Below are 13,420 nucleotides of genomic sequence, written 5' to 3'. Positions count from 1 at the left end.
TGTGATCTTATTTGAATGCAAATATTTTATTGTCTGTGTGTCTGTCTATCTAACTATCATCTATTATGTTTATGATTGGTAGTTAATGAGATTATCAATGAGATGTCTATTTTATTCCAGTTATAGCTTAAATATTTCTCATCCTCTAGTGAATAACAAAGACATGCATTAAATTGAAAATATTTTAAAGATAGCATAAAATAGTCCTATCAATAAGTTCCAAGTTGGCAGCCTTCTCATGAGACAAAACTTTCAATATTGACTATTTAGACAGAATAAAATGCCTGTCTGTTTCCCCAGGGTCCTCAACAAACTAGATTAATAGAAAAATAAGAACAAAAATATAAAACAATATATATATTGCTATGTGAACAATTAAATGTATAATCCATATTTTGTTTTTCTAATAGTGTTATTATTACAACAGTGTTATATCTTTCTGATGCCCTTCGCAAAAACTTCTTAAATGAAAATTTTGATTACAAGGTAAGCTTGCAATTGGTTTGCATTATTTTATGCATGTTTTTATTTAAACCTGCTGAATTTCACCCCTGATAATATGGTCATATGCAATGCAATGCAATATAACACAACACATCTTTATAATAATATAATTTTATGTTTATAATAAGAGAAACAGTTTTCTGTAATGGTAAAGGTGCTGGCCTGGAAACAAGGACATTATGAATTCTAGTCATGTCTTAGACATAAAAGCTGGCTGGGTGATGTTGGACTTGAGAAGGAATGGAAAGTTTCCCTTCCACCTCGATTGAGGTACAGACCGTCACACCTCCTTGTTAGCATATCTCCAGATAAGAAATAAAAAAGACCCGAGAACATGTTCTAATGAAAACAAAATTTAATATGAAAATAAAAATAAACAAATCTATCTAATTGTTACATTTTGGCAAGAGCAATTGTCGCCCACCTTCTTGGCAGACGAACAGAAGATCAAAAAGAACAGAAGTCTCTGGAATGTGTGTGAGCAGGCGCAGTACATCACTTGCTGATAAGGCCTATGACCTGCGCAGTATATCTCAGCACAGCTAGCAAACAATTAACGCAGTGACAGGACTAACCAGTCTCTCTCAATCCGACGCACCAAACAGGGATGTTTTCTGCAGGAGATAGGAGGAAGAAGGAGTATTAGTATATTCACTGCCTTGAGTTATTGATAAAAAATAATAATCGTGGTATAAAAGTAACAAATAAATATTCACCAGCCATTTTTAAAACACACCAAGATATATAAATAAAGTAACATTTATAAATGTAATAAGGGAAAGAAACAAAGAGGAAAGCAAATTGTTATTCAAGAGGTTTTCAAACACAGTAACATTTATTAGAAAAAAAATCAAAATGACATTGATATAAATTTCATTAATATTCCCATTATTCTCATCACTGCATTTCAATTGTTTTCCAGTAGAGTAGAAGGAGGGGTCACATGAGGGTTTTGTCACAGCATGATTGGTCCATTAGACTGAGGGAAATTCTTCAATCTTCCTCCTTTCCTATTGGGTCCCAGTTTCCTCTCAGTCTTTTGGTCCAAGCACTGTGTATTTTTGGCTCCTAGGTAGGAAAAAAATGTTTAAAATATTATTGCAGTTTTAAATAACTTGGTTGGATTGTGATTGGATATTCTAAATTCTAAAATTTATAGGCTGCGGCCCAGAGGACAGTCTCCCTGTCTGGGCGGTTGGGGAGGGCCCTGTGGGGCAATCTCCCTCTCCCTCCGCGGGCCAGGAGTCCAAACCGATCCCTGGGGGTGCGGGGGTGTCGGTCTCCAACCTTGTGTAAGAGACCTTGCCGGTACAGTGGAAGCACACGAAGAGCTCCGTTTTTGCCACCCGCCATAATTTGAGCCGCTGAGTCAAGCCGTGCTGTCCCTGGCATCTATAAAGAGCACGGCAGCATTTGGAGCCTGTGGAGGCTAGCGAAGGTGATTAGAGGCACCAACTGGACTAAAAGGAGCCGCGGCGCTTTAAAACCAAGCATTTAAAGCAAAGTTTAGGTTCCGGCGGCCAATTTGAAACGCGCCACGTGCGCAGGCCACGAGCAACCACATGGGCAGCTACCCATTGCAGAGACTCGTGAGCGACGAAGGGGCTTCAGCAGTCCGGAGGCCCAGCAAGTCTGCCCAGCCAGTGAGTGATTAAAGCAATGGCGGAGAGATACCTGAGTGGTGCGATGGCGGCTCAATCTGAAGCAAGCCCTTCTCAGGCCCCAGAGGAGGCCCTTATGGAGGGTGGAGAGGCCCAGATGGACAGGCCCAGAACCAGGGCTGCTACATCCAGGCCCCAGGCTACCCAGCACTCTTCCAGGGCAGCCACTAGAGATGAGTTGAGGAGGCAGAGGGCCTTGGACAAGGCGGTGGCCAGGGCAGAGAAACAGGCACAGGCTTCCAGGCCCAGATCTAGATCCAGGTCCCCAGTCAGGCCTCCTTCAATTCAGCCAGGTTCTTCTCCTAGGGGGTTCAGTCCCTCTTCTCCTTCAGTATCCCCGGTTAGGTCACCTAGGGGCGCCAGGCAAGCAGTGTCTCCTTCCCCCCCCCAGTCTCTCCAGATCCAGTTAGGGGGGAGGAGGCGGATCCATTGGAGGGTTCTTCTAGATCCTTTCATCGTACAAGATTAGCCCCTCAGGATCCTGGTCCCTTTCAGGAGGATCTTGAGGATCAGCGTCTGCCTGACAGCATTAAGAGGCTTATCTCGGCTGCCATCTCTCATGGCATTGCACAGAGGGATAGGGTTCCCCATTCCAGGGCCCCGGGGCTACTCAGACACCACCTCTCAGGGGCCTCGTCCCCGTCAGTTGTGAGCGAAGGCTCCACCCGAGGGGAAGACAACTACAATGACATGGGGTTTTCTGAGGATGAGGATTCCACCCCTCCGGATCCTCCTTCATCCTCGGCCTTGCTCCCACCAGCGATATTTAAGCCACTCTTTCACAAAGCAAGGAAGACCACTAAGATTGGGACTGGGGACCCCATGTTCCCCCCCCCCAGGGATCCCGATATGGCAATGTTCTCTAATACAGCAACGAACAAGGCAGAAATTTCAGCCCCTCCCTTGTTCTTGGAGGTTGTTAAAAACCAGTGGGCACGTCCCTCCAATTTTTCTAACCCGGGCAGTAATGATCTCCGGTTCTACAATGTAGAACAAATGGGCGGAGCTAACATTGCGTAAAAATTTTAATGCCTCCTCCTGGGCAGTCAAGTCAGCAGCTGCAGCCTCCTATTTTAACCATACTACAGTTATGTGGCTTTGCGAGCTTCAGGATTGCATTCCGATCCAGAATGAGCGCCTGCATCAAGACATAACCAAAATCATAGCTGCCTCCCAATTCTCGGTAGATTGAACTTTGGATGCGGTGAGATTTTCCTCCAGCACCCTGGCCACCACTGTTACCTCCCATCGCCTTTTGTAGCTCCTCAACTGGCAGATGGACAATAAGGCTAAGTGGGGCCTGGCGACAACCCCCTATTCGGGGCCGAATCTCTTTGGGGAGGCCCTGGATCCAATATTAATTGAGAACAAGGATAAAAAGAAGGTCCTTCCTTCCAATGCCAAGAAAGCGGAGGCCCGCCCGGCCCCTTACCGCGGGTCATCCTTTAGGGCTCCCGAACAGGATCATCAGGAGAGATACAATTCCTTTAGTTTGGATAGGCAGTACTCTCACCCTTTTTATCAGGACTGCAACAGATTGCCAGACCTTTTGAGGGGGGGAGGCCGCCCCTTCCGCAGGGGGAAGTGACTCGAACCCGTCTCTTCCCATAGGCGGCCAGCTGGCAAGTTATGCGGATCAGTGAGACGAGATCACCTCTGATGCCTGGGTCAGGGCCACCGTTCGACACGGCCTTTGGCTAGAGTTCCTCTCCACCACCACCCCGAAGCTCTTCAGAACATTCCCTCCCTCCCGGGATCCGGAACGCCGGCGCCTGATGGATCTTGCTATAACACATCTTCTAGAGATGCAGGCGATAGAGCCCGTGCCATCCGCTGAGCGTGGGTAGGGCCACTACTCCAACTTGTTTGTGGTCCCGAAGAGCTCGGGGGGCTAGAGGGCGATTCTGGACCTCAAGCGCCTAAATCAGTACCTGGTTTACAGACGATTCAAAATGTCTTCCCTAAAGTCCATCCTCCAGGGCATCCGTCGGGGGGATTATCTGGCATCAATAAACCTGACCGAGGCCTATCTCCACATTCCCATCCTTCCATCCCATCGCAGGTACCTGAGGTTCACGCACGGGGACCTCCACTTCCAGTACCGGGCCTTCCTTTTCAGGTTGGCCTCGGCGCCCCGCACGTTCACAAAGGTCCTGGTGGTGTTGGCAACTCACCTGCGCACAGTGCCGGTGAGACTCCAATGCTACCTAGATGACGTCCTAGTCCAGGCGAGCTCCCGTCATCTAGCGTGAGCCAACCTTCAGCTCACCATCCAATGCCTACAGTCCGTGGGGTTCTCTGTGAATTTTGCCAAAAGTCACCTTTCCCCATCCACGCGAATCCTCCACCTAGGGACAGTGATAGATTCAGTGTCAGGAATAGTCCAGCTCTCCCCGGATCGGTTGGCCAGCCTCCAGCGTCTGGCGGCCACGGTCCAAAGAAATCGGTCAGTTTCCATCCTGATCTTGTCTCAGCTACTTGCCAAGATGGTATCGTGCATCAGGATAGTCCCATGGGCCCGTCTTCACCTGCGAGCTCTCCAGTGGTCCCTGATCCCCTTCCAGAAGAGGAAGATGAGCAACTCCCCCCGATCCATCCATCTTCCAGCAGAGGTCGGGACGTCCATTCAGTGGTAGCTATCACCGGCGCTACGACAAGTTTGCTTGTTCTGGGAGCCGGACAGAGTGACTGTAATGACAGACGCCAGCCTTTTTGGTTGGGGGGCCCTCATGAGCTCCAGGATGGCACAGGGCCGTTGGTCCGCCTCAGATCTCAGGCACAACATGAACTGGCTGGAGCTGAGGGTGGTGCGTTTGGCCCTCCGACAGTTCAAGGACCTGATCCAAGGGCGACATGTACTACTGCTGACGGACAATGTTGCCACGAAGGCACACATCAATCGTCAGGGGGGCACTCACTCTCGGGCTCTCCGGCTGGAGGCTCTGAAGATCGGCTCGTGGGCAGAGAAACACCTCGCCTCCCTGGTCTCGGAACACATCTCGGGGGAGTCCAACCACCAGGCGGACTTGGTTGAGCCGAGTGACGCTCGACAATGGCGAATGGCAGCTACTACCCAAACTGTTCCAGAAGATATGCCAGAGGTTCAGTACGCCACGCCTGCCAACATGCAGCTGCTGAGGTTCTTTTCCCGGTTCCAGACACGCATGGCAGAGGGTACGGACGCCCTCTGGAGCAAGTGGCCCCTGGGCCTCCTGTGTGCCTTTCCCCCCATTCCCCTTATCCCGAGGACTGTCAGGAAGATAGTCTCAGAGGGGGCCCACGTTATCCTGCTAGCCCCCTATTGGCCCAGGAGACCATGGTTTGCGGACCTGGTTCAGCTTTCAGTTTCCCAACCGTGGAGGATTCCTCGGGAGGAGGTCGTTCTGTGTCAGGGGGTCCTGATCCATCCGGAGCCCCAGTGGCTCCACTTGACCGCCTGGCACTTGAACGGCGGATCTTGAGGTCGGCTGACCTTTCCTCCAGGATCATAGAGACAATAGAGGCCTCCAGGCGGCCATCAACCACCCAGATCTATAACTCTACTTGGTCCGTGTTTGTTAGGTGGTGCACCCCACGGGGACTCTCTCCCACTAGGGCTTCGGTAGCCAATCCCCTGGACTTCCTTCAGAAGGGGTTGGAGAATGGCCTGTCTCACAATACCCTTTGCCGTCAGGTGGCCGCTTTGTCCACCGTCTTGGGGGGAGAGGGGTCCCACTCCCTTTCTCATTCCTCCCTAATTAAACGCTTCCTCAGAGGGGCAGCGAATCTCAGGCCACCCCCCATCCATAGATTCCCTACATGGGATCTCCCTCTGGTCCTCAGGGCATTGATGGGGGCTCCCTTTGAGCCCCTTCGTACAGTCCATCTGAGGTTTCTTTCCCTGAAAGTGGCATTCCTCGTGGCTGTCACGTCAGCTAGATGGATTTCGGAACTGGGCGCTCTCTCATCCAGGGATGACCTCTGTCTGTTCCATCAGGATAGGGTGGTTCTTCACCTTGATCCCACCTTCCTTCCAAAGGTGAACACCCCTTTCCATAGGGCGCAGGAGATTATCCTGCCCAATTTCTGCCTGGCCCCTTCACACGAAAGGGAACGCCTCTGGCACCGATTGGACATCTGCCGTGCCTTACGCATCTACCTCAGGCGGACGTCAGAGGTGCGCAGGTCAGAGGCCCTGTTTGTTTCTTTTCAGCCAGGGTCACTGGGGGCCAGGGTATCTTCTGCAACCATCGGTCAGTGGCTGCGGCAGGCCATAGTAGCGGCCTACAAAGCGTCAGGCCAGACTCCCCCGACAGGCATAACGGCTCATTCGACTCCAAGTGCCAAGCGGGTGGTGGCTGTCCCTCCTCCTGGGCCCTAGGGGTTCTTTTCCCTCCCTAGGACGTAGCTTGGGTATGTCCCTCAAGTGACCCCTCCCTCTACTCTACTGGAAAAAAAATGTTGGTCTTACCTGAACGTATCTTTTAAGTAGAGTAGAGGGAGGGGTCACTACCCACCCTAGTTAGTTGTAGGGCCGGGCTTAGAGGAGGGCCAGGAGGCTCCTGGGTCTTCTTGTATTTGACTACAGATGCGGAACTTCGACATCAAGGAAACTGGGAGCCAATGGGAAAGGAGGAAGATTGAAGAATTTCCCTCAGTCTAATGGACCAATCAGGCTGTGACTAAACCCTCATGTGACCCCTCCCTCTACTCTACTTAAAAGATACGTTCAGGTAAGACCACCGTTCTTTTCTGTTCAAATATTTATTTTGACTTATCTATAAATTGGTTACATCTGATGCATCGGATGAGTAAGATAAGAACTGCAATCCTTTGATCATGCAGTTCTTAACTTATTCACTTGTTGGGAAGCACCCAGCCTGGCAAGGAGGAGAGATCAAGTTTAGAGTTAGCTTGGAGTCACTGAACAACTGCAAAAGGGCTTGTATTGAGACACACCCCTCTTTAGTTCCTTGGAGGCTTATCTAGGAGTCAACTATTCAAAGGAGTTGGCAGTCAGATTGGGAAAATTTCAGAATTATAGGCAAAACATTAAAAAAATAGTTAGAACAAACTCTGCATGTGGGGGACTGGTACTTGTGCCTGACATCACTTGGTGAATCATATTTAACTAACTTATAGATAAGTCAAAATAAATATTTGAATTATTTTGTGGTAGGTATTTGAATTCTCTTAGATTCCATCTTTTAATTTATAAATGAACGTAGGCATGTAAGATAAATATCTGTGTCATGTAGCTACACCAGGGGTGTCAAACTCATTTTCAAGGAGGGCCACATCAGGGCTATGGGTGACCTCGGGGGGCCGGGTGGGCATGGCCAACTGGGTGTGGCCAGATTGATGCCACTCATTGGGCATTGTTGGCTGGGTGGGCATGACCAACTGAGTGCCAGGTTAATGCCACTCCCTGGGCATGGCTGACTCGGGATGGAGCAAGTGATACCGGCTAACTTGATGTGGGGACAATTTGGTGCCCTACAAGCTCCACACTCCCCAAACTACTGCCAGCCAAGTGCATGGTTGCACACACATACACATATTCCATGTTTGGGAACTTTTATCCACATAGGAAGGAGAGAGCCTTCTCCCCTAGCCCAGGCATGATTGGCAGTTTGTAAGCTCAAATGTGGATAAAAGTCTCCAAATTTGGAATAGTGTGTGTGTGTGTGTGTGTGTATGTATGTATGTATGTATGTATGTATGTATGTACGTATGTATGTATGCCAGTGGTGGGTTCCTACTGGTGTTCCTACCCGTTTTCTGAGTGCGTGCTTGCACATTTGAAAGAAACTTGCTTGGTAAGCAAGGAAAACAGCTGAGGAGTGGCAATTCAATCTGCCGCCCCTGATCACCTGGGCTTGAGAAACTGAAATAAAGGTAGGTATAACCCAGGGATGGGTGGGCAGACACACTTTCAAAACAACAGAGAACCGGTTCACTCTCTGCTTGATGGCAGAGCTACTGGTTCAGAAGAACCGGTGCGAACCAATAGAAACCCACCACTGGTGTGTGTGTGCACAGCATGCCAAAGGAGATGTTCTTCTCCTAATCCCAGACATCATTGACATTTCCCTGTGTGGTGCAACCTCCCAGCAAAGGAGGAGGTGGAGAACGCTGCTGCTGTGTGTGGAAATGTGGAGGAGAAAGTTTGCAGGAAGCAGTTTCCTCCAGAGGCAAATCTCTGGAGAGCAAGAGGAGGTGACAGGGAAGCAGTGCTTCCTAATCCTGCATGAGGGAGGCTGGGTCTTCTCGAAAGATAATTTCTATTTCCAATTATGAGTGGTATTTTATCTGTATTCGTGTAATTTCTAATAAAATTATAAATATAAATTTTGGGAATCCTGCCCTTGGCTTATCTGTGTACAAGAGATTAATGACTCACTGAAACCTGTTAGCTTTGGAAATGATACAATGATTATTTGAAACTTTGCAATTATTGGCATCCCTTTAAGTTTTCTACCACAAAAACAAAGCAACTCACCTTTAGATGGAATCCTTCATTAAGGCAGATTCAGGCCAACTGCATAAGCCAAGTGCCTTAGTGAAATATAACTTCTGATCTTTATATATTTATGGGTAGTGCTGTCTAACAGGCAGTGATATCCTATTCATACATCCTAGATATCACAATTGAAATAGGGATTCAATTGTGAGCATTTATATTAGGAGAAGGTTCTCCAGCCTTTTCTTTCCAGTTTAAAAACTAAGTATTTCAATTTCTATTGCAAGAATGCCAATGAGTCTCACATTATGATTCACGCAACAAAAATAATATTTATAATTTACTGGACTCAGTTACATTTATATAAAAAAGGATTACAAAAAACAGTAATCTATTGGAGATGTAACCAGGTTAATGCTTCTTTAAAACACATATATTTACAATTCTTTACTAATGCTTTATTATGTTTGGGAGAAATTATTGGATTGCATAAATATAATTATGTGACAAAAGGAAACATTTCTCTCCAACATCCAAGAAGCTCAGAAATAGTGTTCAAAATGCCTGAAATATCCATCCAAACTTTAGCTTTTGTAGGCAATGCTGGTTAGATCCCTAGGGCCTCCTTGTGGGTCTGTCCTTTGGGGGAGACCAAAGAACACCTCCATTGACTTACAGACATTTCCCACAAATCCTTGGAGCATGGTGTGCTTTGGGAACCCCAGGGGCAAGGAGATGGGGGTTCGTGGGAGAGGAAGCCCATCAGGTGTTGGGTGTCAGTGGTTTAACATGTGTGATATGCAGTGACGTGCGGTGAGGTTTATGACTGGTGAGGCACTGACACAGTGCTGAGTTTCAAATATTTTTAGACTTGTGGACTTCAACTCCCGGAATTCCACAGCCAGGCATGCTCAGTTCCAATTTAAAGCGACAGTATTTGTTTTTCTCCTTTGCTCCTTCTTTCTTTTTCTTTTTCTTCTCCTTCCCCTCCTTCCTCCCTCTCTCCCTTCCTCCCCCTCTCTCAAACAAACACACACACACACACACAGAAGTTGGATAGCACTATCTCTCCTACCCCTTCCCTCTCTCACTCACTCTCAAACAAACCCCCCCACACACAAAAGTTGGATTGGATATCTTTTCCAGTGGCTTGAAAGCAGCTCCTCTGCCATCCCCCCTCCCATTCCCCGGCTGCCTTTTCCAAACACCTCCACCATTGCAAATGCAGCTTGCTGTCTGGGTGGGAAATGCCTGGAACACAATAAAGCCCACCCACCACCTCCTGCTGGCAGGCTGGGGTGAGAGGAGAGGCAGAGAAGCCGGAGGGGAGCCAAGCCTTCCAAAAGAAAGAGGCTGGGGGGAAGTGTGTGTACTACAGCATGGCTCTTTGCCTGGCTTCCTGCCTCCTCCTGTGGTCTCCTCAGTGCTCGCTTGTGCTCTCCCTCCCCAAGTGTAGTTTGATTGCAGGTGGAGCCACGTTGCCTTTTCAAACTTGTAATCAGTGAAGCTGGGCTATATTTTTATATAGTTTTATCCAGCTGTGTATGTGTGAGAGAGAAATGAATGGGGGCCTGGGGAGGAAGTCACTACACTTGGGGAGGGAGAGCACCAGTGAGGTTAAGCAGAGTCATCCACGGTGAGGCAGCAACTAGCTCAGCTTTTTCCTTTTACTTTTTTTTTCATGATGAGTGGTGAGGCTGTGCCTCACTTGCCTCACCTGACTGCACGTCACTGGTGATATGCTAATGAAGGGTTTCGGGCCACTAGTCGGTATCTCCTGTGCCACCCTCACTGTACCCTGGAGCAAGCCCTTCCCTTTTGTACTTCCACTCCAGAGCCCTGAACAGTGGTGGGCAACCACCTAGTCCAGCCCTCCAGCACTGGGATCCTGTAGCAAACCCCAGCCTAGCCCAGCCCTGCCCAGCTTCTCCGAGGGAGATCTGCTTACCTCCTTCCTTAAGGGCAAAGCTGTTGCCAGTGCTTCTGCAGCATGAGGCCTGGGCGAAGAGGCCGAGCACAGAGGAGAAGGCTGAGAAGTGAGGATACATGAGCAGAGGCAAAGGCAAAGAAGCAAGGGTCAGGCACAGAGGAGAAGGTGTAGGAGCAGGAATCTGGGTGCACAAATGGAGAAGTGAGGGGGAGAATGGGGAGGCAAAGGTGTAGGAGTGAGAATCCAGGCGCAGAAGTGGAAAAGCGAGGAAAAGAATGTAGAGGCAAATGCAGGGCGAAGAAGTGAGGAAAGACCAGGGCGCAATGGCAACGGGTCAGATGCAGAGACAAATGCCAGGTGAGGTGAGGCAGACAAGCTTCAACTGTTTCTGGATGAGGGAAGCATGCACACATGCACCTGCTGGGATGGGGCAGGCTGATGCTCCGTGGGCCAGTCACTTGCATTTTCCAGGACGTCCCCGCAGGCCAGATTTGACCACTTCACAGGCCCAATCTGGACCGCCGCCCTTGAGTTTGACATCCCTGAGCTACACTAATAGTATCTTTAAAATAAATGCAATGATCAAATTGTTGTCTATTTTCAGATTTGGGATTCTTATTTTTACCTTGCTGTCATATTTATAAATCAGTTGTGTCTACAGTTAGAAATGTTCACACCTTCTAAGAAGAAAAAGGTACTAGAAAAGTAAGTATAATTGTGGGTTTTTAAAAAAAAACAATAGAGAAAATCAGTGTCTATGGCATTTATTTTTTTCTATACAAAATGTTATTAAGATTGAAAGTTGCCAAAAACTATGTGAGATTTGCTGTTGATTATTACAGAGACAGAATTTTGTTTTTCAATGCAGAATTGTTTGAAGTACATTTGATTTCTTAAGTATGTTTTAATGAGATGTACCTGACAACAATCACAGTGCTCTTGAATAAGTCTTATCTGGTTTACAGTACTTTGATTCAATGATTAAAGCTCACTGAAATTAATGGAAATAACTTGCAGGAAAATATCAATTCAAACTCTAAGAAGAGTGCACTTGTATAAGACCAGTCTCTCCTCCCTGTTCAAGAAAGCAGAAACTCTTAAAACAGCAGTATTTCAAAAGGATACTTTTATTGAAAGGAAGTGATTGCAAGACAAAGGAAAGCAGGATCTAAACTCCCCCTCCAGGCAATTCAGTTAGGCTAAAGCAGTTAGAAACCCATTCCCTCACTCTGATGTTGAATGAGCCAATCCACAGGTGCCAAGATGCCAAGATGTTGTGAGAATGGCAGGCTTGAGAAAAAGATAAGAAGCTATTCCCAGGCACTTCTTGCAGGCACTTCTTGCAGGAGGTAAAACAGATGGCCCTCTCCCCTTATTACATTCCCCAAAGGTAAATTAAGCATAAGGCACATAGGTGCCAGGGTAAAGGCTATAAATTAGGGCAGTGATGGCGAGCCTATGGCACGCATGCCAGAAGTGGCATGCAGAGCCATCTCTCAGGGCACGCCTGCCATCGCTGGTTGCTCTTCCAGGTTCTGGTGCATACATGTGTGCCGGCCAGTTGATTTTCATATGCGCGGGAGCTCTGGAAGCCAGAAGAGCAGCTCCCAGGTGTGCGGCGGGAGCTGAGCTTTCGGTTTCTAGTGCGCACATGCACGCTGGCCAGCTGATCTTCGCACATGCATGCATGCCAGAAACCGGAAGACCAGGTGACCAGCATGCATGCACACGCTGAAAACCAGAAGCTCACCTTGCATGCCAGGGAACTGCTCTTCCAGTTTCTGGTGCTCCCCTGCGTATGTGTGTGCATGCTCTCATGCTCCCGTTTCAGCACTCGGGGCTGAAAAGGTTCACCAAAACTGAACTAGGGGAATACAGGATGTATAGGAAACAGGAAGAGGGCAATAAGCTAATAAATGTATCCAGGCCCCCTCCCCACAGTAATGGCAGTATTACAATAGGGATCTGACATGGTTCCCCCCTTAGAAAAAGGAGGAATCCACCTGTAAAAGAAACACAAAGAGAAGCATGACAGTGAGTTATTTAAGTTTGTTAGGATATTGCAAGTGACTTATTTTCAGTAATGTGGGAGCTCTAACATGTTTTTTAGCTACCCACTCATTTTGAGAGGGATGTAAATGCTTCCAGGCTACTAGGTGTTGCATGGAGCCTTGGTGTGTGCGGGAGTCCAGGATTTCCTTAATCTCAAAGTGATAAAACACCTTAAATATTTCTCTAAAACCCCATTAGTTCTCTCCCCCCCCCATTAGTAGCCAGATGTTGGGAGAAGCTTAGGCCCTGGCCAGTTCCCAGAAGACCCAGGAATCCTTTCCAGAACTTTGAAGTAAACTGGACCCCCGCAATCAGATATTATCCTTTGTGGGAGCCCATGCATCTGGTAATGTGCTGTAGGAACTGGAGTCTACGATTTCCCCCTCTCAGATTGTGTTTCCCCTTCTATCACTACAGGAGGAGAGAAAGCTTGGGTGGATGCTCTTATGCAAGACCCAATTACTGGTTTCAACAAGCTACATTGAAATTCTGGGTCAATTTTCCCTAGACCTCTGGGTAGACTGAGTTGAACTGTAACTGGGTTAACTATCTTCACTATTGGGAATGGACCTAGAAATTTCAGACCAAATTCCTTGCTAGGCATTCTTAATCTCATGTATTTGGTAGATACAAAAACTTTTTCCCCCACAAAGAAGGGGGTTTGGAGTGAGCGATGTTTATCAGCTTGCTTCTTGTAGGCATCTGCCGCATCTGCTAGAGCCTTCTTCGTATTTTCCCATCCCTTCTTTAGTGTGTCCATCCATTCGTTCAGAGACATGGAGGAGGGAGGTTCTCTAAGCAACTCAGGCATGGCAACAAATTCCATGCCAC

The 13,420-nt window shown here is 47.9% G+C and overlaps 1 protein-coding gene across 1 annotated transcript in view; it reads left to right on the top strand.

The window, feature by feature from the left end:
• Positions 1-13,420, top strand: part of DOCK4 (dedicator of cytokinesis 4) — a 392,180-nt gene that overhangs the window by 265,010 nt on the left and 113,750 nt on the right. Inside the window, exons 28-29 of the mRNA XM_081957434.1 lie at positions 411-486; positions 11,142-11,242. Of these exons, the coding sequence (XP_081813560.1) occupies positions 411-486; positions 11,142-11,242 (177 nt within the window). The remainder of the gene's footprint in view (positions 1-410; positions 487-11,141; positions 11,243-13,420) is intronic.

Source organism: Natrix helvetica (assembly GCF_964273705.1).
Source record: "Natrix helvetica genome assembly, chromosome: 6".
NCBI lineage: Eukaryota > Metazoa > Chordata > Lepidosauria > Squamata > Natricidae > Natrix > Natrix helvetica.
This window is presented reverse-complemented; position numbering and strand designations above follow the sequence as displayed.